The sequence below is a fragment of the Epinephelus lanceolatus genome, chromosome 9 (assembly GCF_041903045.1).
Source record: "Epinephelus lanceolatus isolate andai-2023 chromosome 9, ASM4190304v1, whole genome shotgun sequence".
In the NCBI taxonomy this organism is placed as follows: Eukaryota; Metazoa; Chordata; class Actinopteri; order Perciformes; family Serranidae; genus Epinephelus; species Epinephelus lanceolatus.
This window is the reverse complement of record NC_135742.1, coordinates 11,693,879-11,718,940: the sequence shown is the minus strand read 5'-3', so window position 1 is coordinate 11,718,940 and position 25,062 is coordinate 11,693,879. Positions and strand designations below refer to the sequence as shown.

At 41.1% G+C, this 25,062-nt stretch overlaps 1 protein-coding gene across 1 annotated transcript; it reads left to right on the top strand.

Moving 5' to 3' along the window:
• The first annotated feature begins 727 nt into the window (after positions 1 to 727).
• On the top strand, positions 728 to 24,931 carry LOC117252593 (uncharacterized). The gene is made up of 11 exons (XM_033619627.2): positions 728 to 904; positions 5,150 to 5,263; positions 8,028 to 8,222; positions 8,323 to 8,500; positions 12,985 to 13,168; positions 13,400 to 13,497; positions 13,670 to 14,065; positions 14,247 to 14,423; positions 14,811 to 14,998; positions 17,674 to 17,897; positions 20,672 to 24,931. The coding sequence occupies exons 1-11, from the start codon at positions 728 to 730 to the stop codon at positions 21,273 to 21,275; spliced, it is 2,535 nt and encodes an 844-aa protein (XP_033475518.2). The 3' UTR covers positions 21,276 to 24,931.
• Positions 24,932 to 25,062: the final 131 nt, after the last annotated feature.

The following is a 25,062-nucleotide window of genomic DNA, read 5'->3' as shown; positions in this document are numbered from 1 at the left end:
GGTGTATATATACACAGAAAACTAATCACAAGAACGAGACACAGCTGGAGTAGGAGGACACGGGCAAAAGGAGGGAAATGGGGTTTGGCTAACAACAAGGTGTGGAGGGGAACACTAGGGTGGAGCAAATAAGACTAAAACAGAACAGGTGTGAAGGGAAGACTCTGGGAACAGGGAAGGACTAACGAGACAGGTGTGACAGAAAACAGGCGGGGAAACACATGAAGACAGGAAGTAAAACAAGCAGACACGACACATGAGGAGAGAATCTACAAAATAAAACAGGAAGCAGATGAAACACGAATGAAAAACATGAAACAAGGGACACAAACAGAAAACCTCAAAATGCCAGAATGGAAACAAAAGCTCAGGACCATGACAGTGAAGGGTTTTTTGTCAAGTGCGGTGAAGCTGAGCTGTGGTGTTATACTGAATCATAAAACTAAAACATAAAACAGTGGAAAACTGGCATGATGTTTCAGTTTTTGGCTGCCTATGATTCACTAATTAAAAATATTGGCATCAACCCTCCAAAAACCAAACAAAAAAAGCAGTCAAACTGCAGCTGAAATCAAGACACTGACACAAAGAGATTCTAAGCATTGTAATTAATCAGTTACATGTCTCTGATGTGGTGCTGAATTTGTTACTTTAGCTGGGAAAAAGCATCATAAGTGACATCAGTTGTGGCCTGAGCGCGCAGACTGAAGGTCAGGGGCGATTAAAGATGGATGAGGGACCAGTGTCAGGAGGCAGGGGGCCCGGTGCCAAAGGTGTCGGCTGCTCAGGTGTCACCAGCTGGCCGTGTGAAGAGAGAGCAGAGAACAGGAGATCAACAGCTGAGCAGGTATCAGATCACCTAGTGGAAAGACACATTCAGCTCCGTACGCGGACGAGACAACAGGTAAGATCTTTGTCCTCTGAGCGTTTCATGGAAAATTAGGGACCTTATTACAGATATAATTAGAGGAAATCTCGACACAGCAGTGAGGGACAATATGAGGGATTAATGTGAACAATCTGAAGTGATATACATTGATATCTGTTTTTATTAGGTAGTTGAATAGTTAAGTGATTAATAAGTGTTTTAAATAACATTTTCTTAAAGATGGTGATTACCAGCAATGACTAAGAAACGAACAATACTGTAATTCAGTACAATTTTTGATGAACTTTACTTGATTGTTTTCATTTTCTGCTACGTTGTACTCCTTCTTGACTACATCTGATGTGGAGATATTGTATTTTTTTACCACGACTGGTCCTGCAGATTGCTTGCTTTCATGTTTTACTGCTTACAATCAATGACTCAGGTGGAATATCAGTATTGTTAAACTGTGGAATATCTTTACTTCCATCGCTCAATAATGTAAAATCAGTCATTCAGTCATTCTCTTTATTATATTCTGCTTCTTTTTGATGCTTCCTTATCATATTATTTTGTGTTTTTATACTGTTTGCTTATTGTTCTGCTCTTTGTTTTTGTACAGTTTACTTACTTACGTATTTATATTGCTTTGTATTTTACTTTTTTCTACTGATGCTTCCCGTTTGCATCATCTCTGCTGTAATGTTGCAAATTTCCCTGCTGTGGGACAAATAAAGGATAATACCGTACCGTACCGTATCGTATCGTATCAACATTGTACTAATGAGACATTTAATCTAGGCATAATATGATGCATTGTTAGATGAAACCACTACTGCTGGTATAATTAGCTTTACTTGGTCCGACTGTCAATTTAAAATGCTGCATACACATTCATTTATTATTACTTTTACTCTTAAAATATGTTTTTGCTGAACATATCTTTGTGTTTGTATTTAAGTAAAATGTAAACTGGGTAACTTTGACTTGACCTTGACTACTTAAGTTAAGGATCTCACACCACTGGAAATGAAAAAGATAAGGAATAGATTTACTGTACAGTGTATTTTGGTCACAGGCATGTGAGGAATGACATTTGGTTTGAGAATCAGAATCAGAAATAGTAAAGCAAGAAAAAGAGTATGAAATAGAAGTATGTAAATATAAAGCAATAAAATAAATGAAATAGAGATGAAAATGTACATTAAAATAAAAAAAATATAATGTGCATTGTGCTACAGTGATTAACACTAGTACTTAAGATATAAAAATATTAAAAGTGCTGTGCTCAGGCTGTAAGTGTGGAATGTAACTTCCATATACACATCAATAGAATAAACAAGAAAAGAATAAAGTAAACATAGGAAATATGCACAGTTAGGTACATGATAAAGTCTATTGATACTAGACTACAGTTCTGGATTTATCACAAAGACGCGTAGCTATTTACCGCATCTTTTCTGTGTTCTTGTTGTGCTGATGATCTGTAAGAAACTGCAAAAGTTTGTTCTCTTTGCAGCCACTAAAGGGTGTAAAAAAGGTGGTGGTATCTGCAGTAAGTGCTTACAATGAACATTTCAGGGACTTAAAGCAACCCTCAAGACAATAAGCTGCATTTGAAATACAGAAGCATCCACTTCCTTACTGTCCTACACTGTCCTTACACTTCCTATTTCTTGCTCATCTGAAGCCGAGGTGCACTCATGCATACGTAGGCTGCTAATCTCAGGATGCGGCTGTCTGCCTGCTGCCTCCTCTCCCACCAGCTCTCAGCCTGGCAGATGACATGGCTGCGGATGAAGTGATTAGGTTACAGATACTGTAAGTCACTGACAGGCCGTGCGGAGAACAATGGCAGCCTGTTATCTTACAGCGGCAAAAAGAAAAGATCGGTGTCAGCTTAATTCAATTTCCCCAAGGTGGATTTATTTTGTTTTTAACACATGACACCCAGGTGGGAATTGGACCCCCAAACAAGGCAGATTTTGTGCCTGACTCTATTCATTGATCACAGTGACCTTACAGCTCCAATGAAGAGGAGAAGACACAATCCAATTTCACCTGTACACTTTCATCTCAGTATATATCATCCCCGGCAGACTGAACCATAGCCGAGCCCACATCTTCCTCTCACTGAAAAAGATGTGCTCCATTTCACACCTAAATTTTCATTTAATCCCATCTCACTTCTGTTATGTGATCATTGGGTGGCACTTTACATTACAGCTCAGTAATGAGATTATGAGGTGATATTAACCTGGTTTCAGACCTCTGAATAATGGTCTGGAATAATCTCTGGTTTTTGTCTAATTGTCACTCTGACCTTGTCACATATCAACTTTTGGTCATGGACTTTCCATGTCAAGATATGATGTGCAAGGTACCCTGGGTGCGTCAGTGGTTGTTGGACCCATATACCAGCCCACTTCACCCTGCTCCCTACTTGGACCTTTACACCCTTAACTTATGTAGTTGCCCAGCTGCCGCCAGGCGCTGTTACCAAATACCAGCGACTGACCACATGTCATGCCCAAATGAAAGGACGGCTAGTTTGTCTGTGTCTGACCTCAGAAGTCACTGACCAAGCACAAGCCCTCCGGGTGAAAGTCTGTGATTGTTGGATCCATCCACCATCCCTCCCACCCACCTTACTCAACGTTTCACCCCCTTAACTTTGTTGTCACCTGGCCACATTTCCCTGCTGTTTCATGCCGACATGAAAGGACAGCTTTTCATCACTGTCTGACGCCGGGAGTCACTCCCCGACGACTTTGGAGTGGGACCGAGTTGCTAATATTTTCTGCTCCATATGTTTTTTGGCCATTATTACCTCGTGTTTTGTTCTTTTATCCTATTGCAAAAATGAAATTATATTAAAGCACAGGTATCTCTGAAGAAAGTCTCTGACCTTTTGGAAATTACACTTATTTGTTGTCTTGCCCAGATTAAGATCAGAAAATCGACACCACTCTCTTGTCTGTGTGTTAACAACAATGCTAGTGGCAGCCTGTCCTAATATTTACAACATGCAACTAAGTAACCTCTAAAACCACAAACATATTCGGAACATATTAAACAAATGAATTACAGTATGGTAATTAGTGAGCTTTTGGATCAAGCCAAGCTGTTTCCTGTATTTTCTCCTGCTATCATTCTTCATCCTAAGGTAGGCTAACCCGGATTCTAGATCAGGAGTAGGCAACCTGCAGCTCCAAAGCCACATGTGGCTGTTCAGCTCCTCTCCAGAGACTCCCTGTGGCTTTGACAGAAAACTATATGGAAATGAGTGACCATTATGTTCTTTACATTGAAATTTGTATTCATTTTGTAGGCCTAAAGTGATTCTTACATTCTTTAACTGTAAAAATTCGTAGCCTATACACCGATTAAAAAATGTTTTAACATTTCGTCAGCTAAAATGTTTGTCATATGGCTGGCCTGGAATCTTTTCCTCTAAAAACATCACTAGCCATGTCGACAGTGGTCTTGAGTCTTCCTGTGGACAAATAATCATAAATAGCTCACTGCAGTGTAGCCACCTTGTGCCAAAACATATTAATGAATGCTCTGGATCTGTTAGGCCAAAAATGTCTCTTTTGATAGGAGAGGTTTCCGACCCCTCCTTGAGGTCTTCAGCACACAAATATAAAAGTGGTATCAATCTCCCCTACTAACTTTTTGTCAGGGGAGCAAATATATTAAATAAATAGGCTAATTATTTCTCAGCATCAATAAATGTTTCATTACACAGGCCTCTGCGAAATAAATTGACTCCAAATATGGGTATCTTGTCATTTCCTATGTAATTACCACAATATAATGCTAATATTAAATAATATGTCCTTGTTATTACCAATATATTGGTATCATTTCTACCACGTTATTACCAAGTTTTAATGCAAAGTGCTACATATCACTGTATGATAAGAGAAGTTAACATTTACATTACATTTTACCACTAGTTTCTATTTTGTGATCTATACACAGATCTTTTTATATCATTGAGGTAGACTAACTCTGTATAACCGCATGACTGAAATCCCAAACACCAAAGTTAATGTTTTTAGGGCTGCATGGTAAAATCCGTACGGTGCTGTTTCTTTATCTGCAGGAATCAATGAGAAGAACCAGGAGACACAGCCAGACTCTCCTCCAGGATCTCTGTTATAGAGGGGTCCATGGAGGAGACAGAGATACTCCTGTAAGTGTCTATTAAGCACTTCTCAGCCCCGTGTCTGAGTGTGTGCTCCACAGCTTTATTAACCACTGTCTGATTCACAGATCCCAGCTCAGCCTGGCAGAGACGCTAAAATGATCCACTCCATTGCCAGTCTGATCAGAGCCAAGAGCAAACTCCTCCTCCTCGAGAATCCTGACACTGTGGAGATCTATAAGGTCAGCATCAAAGCTATCTGAATGTTATATTATTCATGATTATGATTACTACTACAATGAGTGATGCTTTAACTTTGTTACAGTTTGAGGGCTCTAATTCAGTCATAACTGTTAAACATTTCTAAGGGTGCAGATTTTGTTGTCCCCCTGCATCTTTATACTTGCAGCACTCAAAATACATAAAATGGAAAATAATCTTGAATTGAAAAAATACTGTTGTTTCAGTCAGTTTTTTTTTTAACTTTGTAAACATTAATGACAAGAAGTGCTTCCCAAAAGTTGACGCCCAGTTTTTTAAAAACTTGTATATTAATTAGGAAAAGAACAAATACACATTTTATGAGAATTTTGTTTTTTCCTCTTAACCCACCCTAGAGCACCTACCTGACTGACAGTAAACAACTGCATACAACTTATAACCAGACGTACAAACATACTTACACATAATGACAGGTCAAAGAGGTTGTATATTAAAAATGGGATTCAACTCAAAAAGCAAAATGTTGTCTCAGAAAATATTAGAATTATGATTTTAAAACAAATAAATAACCATTGCAAATATACAGCCCAGTCACCAGAAGAAAATGTTGGCATTTGACATCTCTGCCAACTGCAGAGTATGCATGTAACATTCATATGTATGTATTATGTATGTATTCATACATATCATATCAACATTTCTTCAGTGACATACTGTAAAGTACTGGGCTATTATTTGCTTAAATCACTGAAATCAACAGGCCTATATATGGGACAGGCCTTTAATTAATTTCACACAAAATTGTTGTTCAGCAAAGATGGGAAATACAGTACAATCAAATTATCTATTCAAACCAGTATAAATATTACTTGTATAAAAATTACGCTTCAGAAATTATGAATCATTCATTTGATCCAGCTCAGACAGGCAGAGCATCAGAGAGAGAGTAATGGCACTCGAAGATTATAGCACCCGGCATAATGACACAACACCACTTTATCCTGTTGAAACAATACTCACAACTTAGATTCATTTTTATGAAAAACTCTTTTTTTTGGTCTAAGGACGCTTACACATTAAAGAAATATAAATAAGTTACAGGGCAATCGAGGAATGGACACATAATGAAGTAGCCAACAACCCAGTTTTATACATCCAAATAGCTAAAAAAAACTGCCTGGCAACCAGTCCAGGCATCTAATTGAGACAGGCATTTATTTGCCAAAGTGTGTAGCCACACCAGGCTAGTAAAATGGACTAGGCATTTAATAGAGTGTGCCAGTAAACCCAGAGCTCCGTTAGCACTTTTAGCACTTCCGGTTCTCTCGTCTAAAAGTCAATACGTTTTTTTGAATGGGATTTTGGTAAAATGCCTGTAATAAGATCTGTGGTTAACAAAAGCTTAAGCGAGTTTCAGGTTTTGTTCTACGACATATAACACGTCAGTAAATACCCTACTTGTGAATTTTGAAGCTTTTACGTGTCGTAAAAAAAGGCGGTTGCTAACAAGTTGCTCAATACGACTACAAACCCTGTCGGGGACATTAAACGTCATCACCCCCGAACAGGCGAGAGCGCTGGCAGTCCGCCATTACAGCTTCTTATTTAGCTTAAACAGTCCGATTTCCCCATTATACAGTGTTTTTAAAATAAAGCAGCCGAAATCAATAGAAAGCTTAGTGGCGGTGACGTCAAGAGTCATGCGACCGTGGAGTAGTCACGTAGTCCGTTAAAGCCCAACGTTAGCTGATCGCATTTAAGCTTCAAATGCGGTATGAAAGGTGTTCATATGTGAAGATTATCTCGCTGAACAAAACCTGTAAGTATCATAAACTTGTGTTAGCCACAGAGCTTATTTTCTGACATAATCCAAAACGCAATGCAAAAAACACATTCACTTTCTCTTCCGGGAAGAGATGCTAAACTTCCGGGTTTTGACGTCAGCCCTGGCACACTCTATTGGGACTAGGGTTTTAATTGAAGTTTTACATTAGCTGAGATTACATTTATATGAGGTGACTTTGGGAATTCAAGCTGTAATTGAGGCCTCAAAACCAAGTGTTCTGTAGCAAGACATTACAGTATTTCCAGTCGTGTTTGTCATGACAAAATCAGGTATTTAAGGCCAAACTTGAACCTTTTTTTAACCCTAACCAAGTAGTTTTGTGCCTTAACATAACCACACATTATCCACAGCTTTGTTAAAGCGTAAAGAAACGTAAAGTTTCAACAAATCTGCTACATTTACATACAAGCATACAAAAGTAACATATCCATGGTTCTATTCATGGTTTGGTTTACAATACCCACTATTCTTTTTTGATTGGGTTGCAGCATATGTTCCTTATGTTTGCCAGAAAGTCATTAGCAGTTAAAGAAATATACAATACATACACACATATTGATGTTGCCTATGTTTGAGGTCAGTTAGGAGGCCTAATTTCTCTTGATGACTATCACTACATTTGGGATTTGGGAAGTGTTGAATAAACTGTCAACACCAATCACAGGTGTAGAGCATTTAAGCGTTCATTGTAGCCTGTTTAACCATGTTTTACAGCTAGTGTCAGATGTAATAAGTCATTTCAATTATGTCATCACTTCAAATCATGTCTATTAGCAATTCTCATAAAATTAGGAGAAGTCACAAAGTACCATGTCGATAAAACAAAGTTAAGTATGCATTTTGTGCTGCTAAAGAGGTTTATAAGGGTTTATATTAATGTTAAATATGATGCAACATGATGGTTTCACCCCTTTAATTATTGCATGAACTCAATACAGCTGGATGATTCAACGACCCGTCCTGGAAGAACTGCTAAAGACGATGTTTACCTGCCAGCAATCACAGCAAAGGCATCAAGCCTCACCTCACTGAGAGGTGCTCTGAGTCAGTCCTGTCCTTACCTGTACGACAAAAGAAGAGGATCTCTCTCCTCAGTGACCTCTCAGAGAACTGGAGCTCTCCCTAAAAGACAGGTAATTTCACACCTGTTGAGCTCCCAGTAGAAACACACTGCAGCTTCTTTCAGAGGTCAAACCTTTTTGCTCTTTCTACTGATCTCTCTCTTCACATCAGAGTACCCTGAAGGCACAAAAAGAGGCAAAGAAATCCAACGTTACTGTAACAATGACCTACCTGGGACAAGGTCGTCGGGGGTCGAGGCTGGGGTCGACCCAGGATGAGCTGAAAGTGCTCCAGCAAGTCAACGGAGGGGAGAATATCTGTGTCTTCAAAGGCTTGGTGACTCCAGGAGGTGAGAGCTGTGAAATTGAAAGCTGTTTTGCTGAATTGGCTGAGAACAAAAGAGCATTTAATTTTTAAAAGTACAAAAAATTCTGTCTCCAAAATGTCGTCTTTCAATTAGAGTCATTATCAGAAATCTGTAGAAGACAATGAGGTGTTTTCCACGTTATTAAACAAGCCCAGAATAATAAGTTAGTTTAATTAGAAGTGTTGAAGCTTCTCCCTCTTTTGACACATTTAATCATCTGCCCTCAAAGCAACATTGTAAAAAAAGAGCGATGAGGCCGTCGGCCCGAGGCGGTATTTGAGTTGAAAGAAAAATAGAGAGCCGATGTGTGACCTGATAGACTTCACATCACATAGAGAAAAGTCAGTAGACAAGACAAGTTGTTTCATCTCTGCAGCCGGTACATGACGATACACACTGTACGGCCGTCACTCCGCGGAGAGAATCACAATGTCAGGCAGATGTACAAGAAAGAGGTTATAGATTTCTACTTGAAACTGTTTGTGTGATCTGTTTACAAAATCTTCTGTGGCTGTGTACGTCAAAGGAATGAAACACAGAGGCACATTCCAGACAGTCTATAGGATTCAGCATGTTTATGAGACTTGTCATGACTTTATTTTCTATACTTTTTATTGACTTTTACTGCACTGATGCGACACTATATACACTGTGCTGTGCTTCGCATACATATATTGTACACTGTGTGATATGACTTTGTTGTGAAGGTTGTTGAAAACAGCTTTCATTAATTTTTAAAGAAGATATATTCGCTAGGGATGATTCTGACAGTGTGTTCTGTAGATTACCGAGAGTCATTTTTCAACGCTGTGAGCACCACAAACAACTTTCACCTGTTTTATTTCGGGGATGAAACACAAAGGTTAAGGACAGACATCTTAAAAATTGGACAAATAAAACCAAAGCCGCCCGTGTGGATAGATGCAGTACTGTTAAAAAGCGAGTGACAAGTGTGTTTTTTGTTATTTGGTTGTGGGAGCCTTTGAAACTCTGAACATATCTGAGTTTTCTCTTTTGATATAACTTCCCTAGAAAGTACGAGTGACTGGCTGAAAATGGTTTACAAATGACTAACTGCAAGGGGCGGCATTGTCGCCTCACAGCAAGAGGGTTTCTGGGGTGGGAGTTTGCATGTTCTCCCCGTGTCAGCGTGGGTTTTCTGTGCATGCTCCTCCCATAGTTCAAAGACATGCAGGTTAACTGGTGACTCTAAATTGTCCGTAGGTGTGAATGTGAGTGTGAATGGCTGTCTGTCTCTATGTGTCAGCCCTGTGATAGTCTGGTGACCTGTCCAGGGTGTACCTCGCCTCTCACCCAATATCAGCTGGGACAGGAAATGAATAAATGAATGAATGATCACGAGGACGAAGGATTCATTTCAACCTTGGTGGGGGACACATAATAAACTGAGGTTTGGGATCCTCCAGAGGAAAATATGAGCAGCAAAGACGCATCAGTTTATGGTGGAAATGTCTTTGTTAATGTAAAGAAACACACACAATTCATGCAACAGGTGATGATTCAAAATATAAAAATTGGCTATAATGGAATATAATGCAGTAAATTTAAATATCTATTCTCCTGTAGATTATCTATCTGTTACCAAATCAATATGAGATGCAATTTGTCCTGTATTTTCCTGCACAGACATGTTAGAATGAGGATAATGCGAACAAGCTCACTGAAATTTTGGTCGGGAGGGACATGTCCCCAGAACAGTCTTTCTCTTGAATTGCACCCATATCTCAGATCTCTGCTCTTCCTTTGAGTCTTACTCCTCTTGATTGCTCCTAAATGGGACTGCAGAAAGTCTGATTTCGGTCCTGATTTCGGTCCTTTTAAAAATAACGTGACATAGCGTGTGCCAGTTGTTCCCAGCTGGGGGGGGTCACAAAAACAAAAGAGAGGAAAAAAGAAGAAGAAAAAACCCACAAAATTACATTGCTTTTTCTGGCTTTTTTCAAATTGTTGCTTTCTTTCATGTGGATTACAAAAGAATTTCACCTCTTCAGGCCTCTGAAACTATTGAAATAGAGCAGTCTTAGACGGGAGCATCGCTCTTTGACTGTGGTGCTTTTAGCTCATAGATATAACTCATGAATATAACAAAGTACAGGTGTTCAGAATAAATCTTTAACTCTAAATCCTCAAGCTGAACTGACAACTGTGAATCGTCATTTTCACTGACTGAATCAGTAGCTTTTAGCATCGGAGCTCCCCTCACTGGTGACTTGAAGCTTTATCTTAAAGGTCCAGTGTTGTAGGATTTAAGGGGATGTATGGGTAGAAATGGAATATAATTTAAGTATGTTTTCTTTTGTGTATAATCACCTGAAAATAAGAATCACTGTTTTTTTTTCCGTAGAATGAGACCTTTATATCTGTGTAGGGAACGGGTTCTCGTTTGTGGAGAAAGAGGCCTGATTTGTAACTTTAAACTGCTTTATTCAGTGTTTTTACTTGTTTAATCACCTGGTCATTTGGTTTTGGAGAGAAGGAGACCTCTGCAGATGATTCAACTCCTGATACAAACCTCCAGAACATTTGGATCAGAAGTAAGGTGAGCACACATTTGCAGGTACTGGGCAAGCAGCCTGTCTGGGACCTGCTGAACATAGTAGAAAAAACACTGATTTGTAACGTGAAACTGCTTTGTTCAGTGTTTTTACTGTTTTTAATTACCTGGTCCATTTGTTTTTCAGAGGAGGAGACCTCTATGGATAAATCGCCTCCAGTAAAAACCTCCTGAACAATAAAGACTGAAAAAATTCTAACTGGGAGAAGATTCAGCCTCTAGACACCACTAAATCTCCCTAAATCGTACACACTGGACCTTTTAAAAGAGAATTACAGTATGTTGATGTCTGGTTAAAAGATTATTGAAAGACTGCGCAAACCGCAGAAACAATCTGGATGTGATAAGTCCAATACGTGCTCACTGCACGCCAATGTACTTTCACATTGCGGAGCTATTAACCTTACGATCAGTGCCTGTGCAGGCAGTTTGACTCACTAAACTGAAGATAGAAGCGATGAAGTGAAGGTAAATAAACAATTCAAACCAACAAAGTGATTTCCATCACCAATATGCAACCTGTGACAAGTGGCTGCGAGTGGCTATCATGGGTCACAAGCCAAAACCATTAGGCACCGCTGCTATTTGCTACTTCCTGGAAAGTGCCATCCCAAATGTCTCACAGCACCGTGAGGCAGAGTGAGTTTATTCAGCACATTACAGCAAACACATTGTAAAAGGACATTTAAATACAATTAAAAACAACAGTGAAGTCATTAAAGAGCCAAGAGAACATTGGAGCATTGGCCTATGAAGCCATAAACATAACAGAGCCTCCCATTTCCCGAAGGACATGGACTCACCCCTGGTCTCCATTGACTGAAATAAGCTTTTTTCGGGTTGACCCAGAACATCTTCCCACTGGTTTAACCACAGTGTGGGTTTTATCTGTGTCAGGTGCAACCCAACCTAACCTGGGGGGAAAAAATAAAAATGTGGTGCTTTGGGGGTTCAAGGTCAAGTGTGTAATATTTAGGGAGATTTGGTGACATCTAGAGGTAAGGACTGCAGATTGCAACAAGCTTCCTTCAGTGTGACTTGCTCAGGATTTTTTTACGGAGAGCCAAATTATCCAGAGAGGTCTCTTCCTGGTGACTTAAAGTGATTAAAACCGGTAAAAACACTTCACTTTACAAATCAATGTTTCTACGCTGTTTGGCACATCGTAGACGGGCCGCTGCTCGCCCAGCTCCTGCTAGGTGTGCTGACCTTTCCTTTCTGATAACTTAAGAGCCAAACACTCAGGAGGTTTTTACCAGGAGCTGAATGATCTGCAGAGGTGTCTTCTCCAATACAAATGATCCTGGTGATTTAAAGTGGTAAAAACACTGATTAAAGCACTTTCAAGTTAAAAAAAATCTGTGGTTTTCCAACACTGCTTATCACAAAAGTGCTTCCAACGACGGTGGCTGACGTGAAAATGTAAATGAACCTATCTAGAGGCAGTGCTCAGTAAGTCCGCTCAGAAAGACTGAGGTGCAACATGACAGTCTTGATAGATGAGGACCCTGCTCCTAGTGTAGATATATATGGCTCATCCTAAGGTATTGAAAACACAATGATTCTTATTCTTTAGGTGATTATACACTTAATAGAACATATTATATTCCATTTCTGCCAATATATCCCCCTAAATCCGACATACTGGGCCTTTAACAAGCACACATCACAGTGTTTTTCAAGTCCTCCAGTCTCTGACATTAATACAATGAAAAACAGCAGAAAAGATGTTGAAAATTAGCGTAATACACGGGGAAAACCATCTGAGAACCTGTTGACCTTCACTGCAACATAAACCAAAGACAATCCATGCTGACTCCGTTAGAACGATCAAACATAATCACCTTCAACCTTCAAGCTTTTCATAACATTGTCTGTGTGTATCTTTCAGAGCAGTTCCACTTTGTCTCTCAGAGACACAGAGGTTTCCCCTTCAGCGCCACTTTGTATGTTAATGGCATCATGGTGGCCAGAATCAGTTCCTGCTGCGAGTACCGCTACGCTCCTGGCTTCCAGCAGGGCAGGAAGAGCTGCTTCAGATTGGCTTGGCTCGCTGGTGGGATACCCTGCTACAGGTCAGATTTCATCCTCCGGGAGACGGACAGCATAACATTGGCAGAAAATTAGAAATTAGTAACAGTCAAAACTGATCGGGTAAACCCATTGCTCTGCAGATATGATGTATTGTCAGGCCAACACAGGAGGGAGAGGGGATGCATATTGCATGACATGAGGGAATGGTGTTGCTGGTGGTACCGGGGAAGAAATGTGAGTCATGATGAAAGCACATTTTTCATCTTTTTCAGATGTACAAGTCTCCGAAACAAATACAGCTCCTGCCAGCAGCTGAACAACGGCACAAAGGAGAACTTAATTCTCCCTCCAGAGCCGGGCCCTGGCAATGGTACAAAGTCTGGAAATGAGTATCTCAATTTTCCATTACTTCCTAAAGCTTATTCATCAACATTTTTTTGACATTAGGCCCAGTCCTTAATTTCAGCGGACTAGTCTAAAGACAAAATGTCCCACAAAGCATTTTTTTCCCTTTAAATTTGTCTCTGATGTCTCCAACACAGGCACCATCGAGTCATGTCCATCATCCCCTCTGTTTATCCCAGCCAAACCAGAGAAGAAATCAACAAGGAGGTCAAGAAAACACATCAAGGAAGGCGGCGGAGGATCCACAGACAGCGAAGACCCCGCTGTTGCAGGGATTAAAGAGACCTCCAAGAAGAAACGACGCAAGGGTCAAACTAATCAGAAAGAGAGCAAAGGCAAGACAGCCGGAAATAAGAGGGAAGAGGGACGGGACAAAAAGGGCTCGGAGGTCTCGCGGAGGTCAACAGTGACAGAAAAATGTGAAGCCCGAGCGTCGTCTACCACACAAGAGCAGCAACAGCAGAAAACAACCAGCGATGTCACGGCACTGCAGACAGAGCAGCCGCGATCCAACAAGACAAGCAAAGTTCTCGGTGAGCACTGTTTGATTCATTTTCATTCCTGTAAGAAAAGATGGAAAAACAGAGGATAAAAACCTTCCACACTTTCAAGTGGTGATACGGATGACCTTCAGTCCATCTGCATATGGTTTTTCCATTTAATACTCTTTGTGGGGGGAAAAATGTGAAAGAACAAGAGTTTTTCTTTTTAAAGATTCATTGCAGGATGAGGAAGCACTGACTAAGCAGAACGGAGAGGAACAGAAGGAACCAGGATCAAATGGGAAAAACAGAGATGGGGAAAGACTGAAGGACTTCTATGAAGAATGTGTGGAAATGAGCGCCGCGCTGGAGCGGGGCCCAAACAAACATAACTGGTTCAAGGCAAACAGTGAGTAAGGAAACCGCAGCACAGTAGGAACGTACCGGAATCCCCCCGGAGTGCCGTAACTGATTTACATAATACACTTCAGCAGAAAAGGTTGAATTTGCTAAAAAGTGATATATTGAGCAAAGTCTGCTTGAAGGGAAGATGGATGACGTGCAGGACAGGCTATGCAGACATCGTTCACACAGACACACACACATGCCTGCATGCATAAATCTCACCGCAGCAGATCTGTTTTCTCTGAACACGTATGCTCAAACTGAATTTTACATTTCATTATTACATTCTCACATCAGCAGTGGGTATCAGTATCACTGTGTGCACTTGGCTTTAGAAGGGACAGTTTTATTACGCCTGAGTTGTTGTTTTTTTCTCTCTTTTCATGCCAAGTCCTGGAGAGGTGCCGACTCCAAAAGAGGCTGTCATCGTGCCCCAAAGCTCCGGGCTCAGATGTGGAGTGCAGTGCAGAAAGTGACACGGTCCTGCAGCCTGATGGAGAGCCAGAGGAAGAAGAGGACACGGCCAGCCAGAGTGCTGGCAAAGAAGAGCCTGTGAAAGAACAAGACCTGCAGGCGCAGGTGTGTGTACAACACAAATTACTGTGGTGAATCTGTGTTTTTGCCAGAAACACTCTTGGCATTAAATCACTGGCCCTTGAAATAACCACATTCCTGCATAATGCAGCAGTGTGCATTAATTTGCGTCAGAACCAGTGATTTCATTGCCAAATATTATAATGAAGTGATAATATAAAAACAATTTGTCATGGAAAGTGATACATTTCCCATTAATCTTTATAGTTACATGCAGTACTTCCTTCTGTGCAATAATCATTATTTCATTTTCAACCTGGAAAAGGCAAAGAAAAAAAAGGCCGACTTTGAAAATACTCTCTCCTCCTGCAGCTCTCCCTTCTCTATTCTAAACCCTGACTACTAGACAACCATGAGCATATGCACATGCTTCATACAGTAACCCAGTGTTTATCATACACTGATTTATTTAATCTTACTTTATTAAGTTGCACAAAGCTCATTCACTTAGCCCTCCTGGTTTTTCTTTCTCTGTTTATCAGAAACAAATGAGATAAGAATTAGCTAGCTAACATTAGCCATGTCACCGTCCCTCTGCCTCACTCCCTGCCACTGTGCACTGCTTCCCCTGAGGAGAGCTTCCCCAGTCACCCGCTAAAGTACATTATAGTTCAAGTATAGCTTTAATTCAGCCAGTATAAACCCCCTAGCTCCAGGTGTCACAGCGGGCTGGTAGCCAGTGGCAGTGCCAGGTCTAACCTGTGTAACTGCAGCAACAGAAAGTTTTCCGATCCAGCAGGGAGTCAAGGCTGTCAGAGCTGGGCTTTGCACTGGCTGGATTCAGGTTGCTGCGGCTGCTGACTGGGGGTCGATCTCTGGAGCTGCTGCCTGCTATCCTCCTGGCGAGGCGGTCTGACCAAAAACACTGGGGCGGCTCTGGCTCAGAAGGCAGAGCGAGTCGTCAAGTTATCGGAAGATCAGCGGTTCGATGCCTGGCTTTCCAGTCCAAATGTCAAAGTATCCTTGAGCAAGATACTGAACCCCAAATTGCTCCTGATGGCTGTTCCATCAGTTTGTGAGTATGTTAAAAACTGAGTAGCAGGTGGCACCTTGTATGATAACCTCAGCCACCTGTATGAATGTGTGTGTGAATGGGTGAATGTGACTCATAGTCTAAAAAGCACTTTGAGTGGTCGGAGGACTAGAAAGGCTCTATACAAGTGCAGGTCCATTTACCATTTAGTGGCGGGGAGTGAGGCGGAGGACACACTGTGATTCAAGGCTCTAGCTAACGTTAGCTACATGAAAATGAAGCTGCAGCTGTGAAGCTAAACTATTTTGTTTCCTTCTCTGAAACACCTTTAGGTGTTTTATTTCATTTACTTTCAGACTGTCTCCTAGACTTTCTTTTTGATGAGTCTATCATCCTTTTTTGGGTTGCTTCGCAGTGGGCAGTTGTTCAACAATGTTGGAATAGTAACTTTCTCTAAAGGATTCTCCACCATTGAATCAGGCTTTCATGAGGTGCATACACATCTGCATTTGAAGGACAGCCAATAGGAATGCCCTCTCTCTGAAATGACCTGTGATTGGCCAAAGTCTCCCATCACCGGCTAAAGCCAAGAGGAAGTGCAGAAGTGCAGAAGTCTGGTTTTCTCTCAGTCCACTTTTATAACAGTATTCTCAAAGTTTTATTACGGGATTTTTACCCATTGACACCACAATAAAACTGCCCATCCCAGCTTTAATAAAACATTTTAATGCGATTTTTCCATGGTGGAGATTTTGTAATAAAAATAAAAAGTAATTCAGGATGCAAATGTCACGCATTCACATAATAGGATTTAAAGCTGTTTAAAAAGGATTATAGTGTATTTCAGTATCAGCGCATTTTATGGTTTTTTACTGCACATTGTCAGATATAAAACTCAAAAATATCATATCTTCAATAACAGGGAAAGGGCAGTTTCTCATTAGTATGTAGCGCTTGTCTGCCTAATAAAAAGTTGATTAATTTAACAAAAAATCCATCCTGACTCAGGAGGACTACTCCATTATTGGGAGGTTAATACACACATAATTGTAACAAATGGTCACTGAGTTTTATCTGGGACAGGCAGGCGTTTTTGGCTCAGTCGAACCCATCATGATGAAAAAGCTTCCAACAGCAGCTGAAAAATTCCTCAAGGTCTAGCAAAGTGGCACAGTGGATGTGGCGGACAGCCAGACCATATGTCTTTCTGGACTCTCACCCCAGCTCTGTGTTTAGGAAACCTCCAGCACCTGTCCCGCTCACATCTCATTCCCAGCCACAGTTTGAAGCTGCAAAATGCGGTTTCTGTATTTTACCAGACGTTGCTTTCTGGCAATTGAGGTGAACTAAAAGTTAAATGAGATATTTCTATTTCTATCATTTCGTTGTGCAGCCTTGCATCTTCTTGTGGGAGACCTTTCCCTCCAGGATTACAGAATAAACTCCAACATTTTTTCAGAGATCTGCAACCCTTGGCCTTATAAAATGTTTCCCAAGCCCAGTGGGTACACTCCAAAACGCATACCCATCATTTCTTTTCACATCATTTATTTTATTTTTTCAGTGAAACGATGACCTTTTGGAGCTATGAGAGAGAACTTTAGGACAGGAAAGTTTCTACTGACAGAGTCGAACCAAATCCAATAATAACAGCACATACTTTCATGACTTTCTCTTGTAACTGTAGCTCGATGCCATGATGACGGTGCTGAGCACATCACATGAGGTGGAGCAGCTGGTTCTGAGGAACACGGATCTGACAGACGACCTTCTGCTGAGCCTGGCGGGGGCCCTGAAGAGCAGCCCGTCCGAGGTCACGCTGCTCAACCTCAACCTCAACCTCATTGGCCCGTACGGTGCTCACATCCTGCTGGACGTTCTGAGAGTGAAGCCTCAGGTCAGAGGCTTACAGTAAGTCCCAGGCTCCACTGAACCGTGTTACATCAAAATCTGACATAGAATGTCAATCCAGTATGTTTTTCCAAAATCAGAAAATACACTGAATAAAAAGCAGATCCAGGCAGAGCTACCTTTTGAAAGTGTTCTTATATGACTTTAGAAAAAGAACATAATAAAATATAAGCGACAGTAAAAAGACGCAGGTAATCCAAGGACAGAATAAAATCTCAGCCTATACACTGCTGAATTACACAATCCATCTCTTTTATGTGAACAAGAAATGCTTCCAGTGCCTTACCTCTCTGAGTTATTTTCTTTTCCCCCACAAAATACAGCAAATGTGCAAGAGGTCATCTTTGTCACACTGTTTCCGAGACATTTTGACAGATGTAGAGACTCGCAGTGGATGCTGACATGTGAAAAATATAGCACAGGCACAGCTGGTCATAACATACAGGAGAATAAAAAATAGTGTTGGGCTTAAAGAAATAGTTTTGTGAAATATGCTTCTTTGCTTTCTGGTGGAGAATTACATGAGAAGATGAATACCACGCTGTCATCTTTCCATTACATATAAAATTACAGCCAGCAGCTGGTTAGCTTAGCTTAGCTTAGCTTAGCTTAGCATGACTGCTGTGAACAGCTGTCAGACAATCAGCGAAGACTCCAGAAAGTTACTGAACTGTAGTTTTAACATGGATTAAACAAACTATTCCTCTAATGATGCGAGACACTTTATTTTGACGTACACTGACTATCCAGCACAGAGCTTTTATTCTCAAGTGCTGTTTCCTGCTGTAGAGCAGACGTTGCGCTAGATTTTTTCGTCACCGGTCATTTTGACCGAAAGGGTCATAAAAATCCGGTCATAATCTATTTTTACCAGTCATTTAAATTTTCCTTTAAGATATTCAACGATATTTAGTTTTCATTCGTTCCTTTTTAATAAATCCAACAAGCAAGTTATAAAGTGTGAACCGAAGTGTGAACCGAAGCGCAGCGGAGGCAGTTTTCAATCGGGGCCCATGTTAACCTATCTGACTGTCCACACAGGCCGCTGAGCAGAGCGGAGCGCCCGCGGAGGCAGCGCTTCAGTTCGGTGGTATTGAAAAATGTGTTCGGTTATGCATTGTTGTGTTATTTTAAATTATAAACACGGTATTTTCTCACGTTCCTCAGTGCGTGCTGTTATTTTATTTGGAAAATTGGCCGGATTCTCTCGTCTTTTCTGTGTCCAACTTCCTGTTTGGTACGATCCGCTCTATCCAGCTTGACAGAAGCGCTGGGTCGCGGGCTCGCGTGAAAAATAGACCAGACAACAATCACTTCATTACAATTTTAATTTTGTGTCACCGAGCCTACAGACATAATTACATAAATAAAATGGTCAGAACAATATGCCCTATTCATTCAGTGTTTATCCAACACGCTCAATACACGGACATGCAATGACAAATTGTAATTAACTTATTACGTTATAAAAAACGATTAAAATATGGACTTACCCATGTTTAAAATGACCTGTTGAAGTGAAAAAACGAGTACTGATGGGAACAGACAAGTGGAGTCGATGTTTAACCGGCGCGGAGAGCGCAGAAGAAATGCGTTGCCTGTGTGGACAGTCACGGCACTACGCGTCCGGTGTGTCCAGGGCTCAACAACGCTATATGAAGCAGATGAATGACTTTTTCTCTGCAGTGTGAAAACGGCAGCCGCTGACTGTGCACTCCGCCGCCATGTGGGCAGGGGTGGTAATTGCAACCGGTCAAAATGACCGACGGCCTTCAGATTTTCCGGTCATTGCTGTAAAAAAACCGAGAATATCCGGTTAACGCGACCCCTGCTGTAGAGTGAGCGACCAGCGCACGGCTACTTAAAACAGAGTCAGCAAACTAGCTTGACGACATGTTCAAATGCAAGTATGACACTGATATATTGTGTGTGGACCTTGAACTAATGCCTAAGGAGAAACTGGGACCCTGTGGCTACACCAGTTGGGACCCACTGCTTTAATATGTACATCAGATCAAACATGGCCCTGTAAGGAATGGAAGTATTCACTAAAAGATGATGAAAATCCAGGTATGAATTTCAACAATAGCCCCCTGGATGCATCATTTCAAACACATGTGCAATTGTTCAAATCCTTCAACCAGGAATACTGAACTTGCTTTGCCTGGGGGCCACTTTTTCAACATGACAGAAAGCCAGGGGCCAGGTAATAAAAATGTTAATGATATTCATCAGATAAATTGAATAAACGAGGCAAATCCAGTCCCAGCAGTCCCACATGGGTCAGATGTGTGCAAGGGCCTTTGAAGGATTTGAGGACATTTGCGGGCACAGGAGAGTCTGGGGGATTTTTTTTTTTTTAAATGAACAAGCTCTATTTGATGCTTTCATATGCACTAAGGCACCTTATTCAGATTCAAAGCACAAAGAATTCCCAGTGTGAATCATGTTATTTTATTGTGGGCCAGATTTGAAGTATCACTGCCAGAGACCTTCATTAAATAAAGACACCAAATATGTATGACTCCATAACAGGAAAATATGTATAAAAATCACCCATGAGATAGCCTACGCAACATTGTTCCATGTTTCCATAATGTAATGATCTTGAAGCTGCAAAACACACAGATAAAAAATGTTTGTGATATTGTCATATAATTTGAAAAAGGAATTTTGTAACTTACGATTTATATGTCACATACCATCTGAAGTGAGCAGCGCATCGAGAAATCCAAATAAATCTCCATGGTTACCACTTTTTTCTCTCTCTGCAGCCTGTTTGGAAACAAACTGCGTGACCATGGAGTGCTGACCTTGCTGAATGGAATAGCTGAGCTGCAGGAGCAAACGGCGAGAACTGCTGCTGCCATCCAACAGGCCACGCTCTTCCCTTCGGAGCAGAACATGCTGCTGCAGCTCCCCATTGGCTTGAGCTCTTTCAGGGTTTTTGCGCTTCTAGAGCTGGATATTGGAGGAAATGGCTTGAGCAGCGACGGGGTGAAAGTGCTAGCATTGTACATGAGGCACCACTCGTATCTTCAGTATTTGGGGCTGGCGCAGACTAGTGGGGCTGATCTGGCGGCGTGGAAGGAACTTTTCGACAGCCTGAGAGGAAACGGCTCACTGACTCAGATTATCTTAGATGAGAACAACTTGGGGGACCCGGGTGTCAGGCTGCTGGCCGACATGCTCAAAGAGAATGTGAGTCTGCGGCAGGTGGATCTGGACAGGAACGGCATCAGTGACGTAGGAGGAAATGACATCATGGGGGCGTTGCTTTGCAGGACGCAGTTCCCGCTAAGGCATCTGAGCCTTCAGGACAACAACATCAGTGCGGGACTAATGAGTAGGATACAGGAGGAGGTAAAATATAAGTGATTCCTGCAGGAGTGGAAGAACACTGTAAACCATGAGAACCTATGGAGCACAACAAACAAAGATGTGACTTGAGAGCTTTGTTTACGTTTTGAGATCAGAGGGAAAAAAACTGACTCATTTGACTTGTGTGACCTTCAAACACACACACAACGCTCTCTTCCTTCCTATAAGTGGGTGGCCCCGCTAACAAACGCTGCATCTTAGTTTAGCCCAGGCAGGTAGTGTAGGAGGCATGTTTGCTTTAGGGCTGCACTGTGGTCTGGATGCATTTTCAAAGACATCTCAATGAACTGATCCTTTCTTCTTTGTGGCGAGGTTTCATCTTCACCTTGAGGTTTTTTTTTTTTCTCCTTCGTCTTCCCACCAGCGTTACCACTCCTCCACACCTCCTACTTTGCTAAAACTGATTCCAGCACACGGCTCACTGATTCCTCTGTCATTTTATTGAATAATTTGCTGCCTCCTGACAGAAAAGAAACCACAGTGATTCATTCCACCCACAGCATTTACAGGTCGTGGATGACTTACCCACGACTTCCCCTCCCCTCTCCCCAGAACATTTCAATAACCATAATCAAATTCCCTTTCTCCACTTCTACAAATCAAAAGAGAGTTATGGACAGCTAAGCCATGCCACGTCAACTACCCCCATTTTGTCATTCTTGTCTCTTTATGTGCGAGACAGAGCTTCTATTCAGAATCTAAGCACTGGGGGAAAACTAGGGCAAATTCATCTGAATTTCGAGCCCGTCATCTCATTGTTCTATCAACACAGACATTCTGAGAATAACTGTACCTGTGATCAAAGCTTGTCAAAGTGGTAATTATCTCCTCCTCTCAGGGCTGCCAGTAGTGACTCTGCTGAAACCAATCCCTCCATATTTCATCTGCAGTCTTTGCGAATTCCTTTCTGTAGAAACCCCGATGTTCGGCGAAGCCCTGGGAAAGTTGACAGATAAATGAGACCGGAGCACCTGAAGATTACATCTGGAGAAGTTATCTTGCTCTGCCATATCAGACTGAATGAGTCTCTTTTGTGGTGTTGTGGTGGCGCACATTCAAATCTCTGTACAGCGAGGAGAAGATGTCTTTTATTTTGTAAGGTCATCTCTTTGTATCTAAAGTCTTGCAGATGAGACGGGTAAGATTTTGTTTCTTTTTCTTTTTGACTGCTGATCCGCTAAGATCTCAACAGCTACATCTGCAGCAGGTTGAACACAAAACTAAGTGGTACACCGTCATGCCTGGCTGAGCATAAGCTGCCAAACAAGAGCCGCACTGTAATTCGCAGAGTCCTTCGATAAGGCTTCGTGCTTCTCCGTTTCGAGTAAAACTTGTATCAGTGACCCCATTGTCCGTCTGCTAATGTTATCTGTATTTTGGCCTGAAGCAAATCCTGCAGTGTTACAAGCTTCTTTCAACTGCTCTTCCAAAAACACGTCCTTCAATCACAGGAGCTCAATCTGTTAGGAATTTACAGGTTTGCCGGAGAGACAGTTTCCCCTTTCAGGCCCTTGTAGGTTACTGTATCGTATCTCCTGCTGCTGTAGCTGTACAGTGAGGCCTCGCTAGTGTTGTACAGCCCAGAAATAATCAGGTTCATTCATCAATGCTTTGCTGATAAGAACTACACAACTAATATGTGAACTGTTACTTATCTGAATCTCTGTAAAACAAGGAATTACTCTATTTTACAGCTGAGGAGTAGATTCGTCTGATACACAAGGGTTAAGTTTCAGAGAAATAACACTGTGCTGGAGAGAGGGGAGTCTTAGGAATTTTGTTTCTTTGCTGTGACTTCGGGCCAAAAAACAAAACAAATGAAGTGAACAATGGTTACTAACCCTCATGGGAAGTTCAGTGATTCAGACTTCCTTTAAGTTTCCAGGGCAGAGTGATGCAATTTATTTCCACTCACAGTATATGAAGGGTCAGTGTCTGTTTGCAGGGCCGTTAACTTCTGATGTGTTTGTAATGATGTGGCTCTGGATACACACAGGTAAGCAAAACGTTTTCAACTTTTCATTTTTAGCTGACTCATTTTGGCCCAGACTATGATATCCCAACAAGTACTGGATGGATTGCAGGGAAATTTTGTGCAGACATTCATGATTCAGACGAAATCTCAACAGATGTCGGCTATCGGATTGGATCAGATCTTAAAAATAGGTTGTTCAACGGAAGAAAGGAGTCTGAAATTAGATTAGATCACATAATCCAGTTTCGGTTTTGATCTGGATCAAAGACTCAGTATGAGTTGTTCAAAACTTTGTAGCAGGATTGGAGTACCTTTGATCCAAAAAATCAGGATTATCCTGATCCCCAGCAGAAGGGGGGATGGAGAGTGGATTTCTAGAGCGAAATGCAATAAAACTTTTAAACTGGTTAAATATATTTACATTTATCTATATTTTACACTAGATTAGTTTTACTGTTACGGTAATAAAGTTGATAAAATAGACATTAGGCCACCTATTAAATAAAATACAGCTGCAAGCGACTATTTCCAGGGCTCAAGCCAGCGCAGACCTTTAAAACTTGAAAGCTGGGTAAGATCAAGACCTTTGACAGTTGAGAACACCTGCATTAAAGATAAACAACAGGTTTTATGACATCAGACAGATGCCTGGCTGATTGGCATTTTATTTCTTCTGCACCATTTGCACACAACTTCCAATCACTGGTGAAAACATTACTGAATAATAAATATTAATACTATATAACAATACTACTAATGAAGCCTTGCAATAGTTCATGCAGGACAAGGCAGTCATACGCCCAGCAGTGACCGGCTGATTGGATCATTGCTTCTGAGCAGTCACACACCAATCACAGCCCATTCCCACAACAAGGCAGTTAAATATGGCTTCCCCCTCACTGATCCCTGCCACACCAATGCTGCCACATACTGCTGCTGCTGGCAAAGCTTTGCCTCCTTCACCCCAACCTCCACCCTCCTATTCAGAGTCTTAACATCCTAACATGGCTTAAAGGTTGAAAGGGTATTTAATATCTTGCTCTGGGCCCACTCTTGTACACCCGGGGACGGGGGGTTCTGCATTGCAGCCCCTGTATTAGTTTGGCATGCTGCTTGTCTGATCCAGGGAGCATTTTAAGATAGGAGCCATCAGCGCCAAGTACAACTGTATTTCCATTTGTTGCAATAAATGGTTAAATCTATGATGAGAGTGTTCCTGACTGAACTACTACTAATCCCTGAAGCAGCTGTCAATAGGGATAGGAATCACCAGAGAACCCACAACATGATATTATGACGATACTTAAGTCATGATTGGCAATACGCTTCACAGATTTAAAAAGATATTTAAAAATAATATTATTAGTAAATACAAAACAGAATTATGAACACTATTCATATTCACACCATTCACCAACTGCATTGGGACCTTATGTGTACACAATATACACATTTTGTTTCGTTTCTTTCATTCTTTTTTATCTTTTTTTCAAAGGGAACTGACAAAACCTTATTAATGTAAGAAGGGTAGGCAAAATAAGCTAAGGCTTCAGCCTATACCTTTTCGGTCAGTGCATTTGTAGATATTTATGTTTTGGTTTTCAGTACTGAAAGGAAATTAACTATTGTTTTATTCAATGTATAAATTATGTGTATGAGTTATTGTTTGTGTACTCAAACTCTACAAGTTGTAAATGACCGAAATAAATTCACTAAACTAAAAAAAAGAGATACAATTTTATTGCAATTCTATATGTTTTACGATATGCTGAGTATTGCAATAACATTTATTGTGATATATTGCAATAT

Excerpts from the sequence above, each read along its gene's own strand:
- LOC117252593 (XM_033619627.2), top strand. The coding sequence starts at position 728 with ATGGATGAGGGACCAGTGTCAGGAGGCAGGGGGCCCGGTGCCAAAGGT. Across the intron at positions 5,264-8,027 it reads ACACTGTGGAGATCTATAAG|CTGGATGATTCAACGACCCG; the intron begins GTCAGCATCAAA and ends AACTCAATACAG. Across the intron at positions 8,223-8,322 it reads GAGCTCTCCCTAAAAGACAG|AGTACCCTGAAGGCACAAAA; the intron begins GTAATTTCACAC and ends TCTTCACATCAG.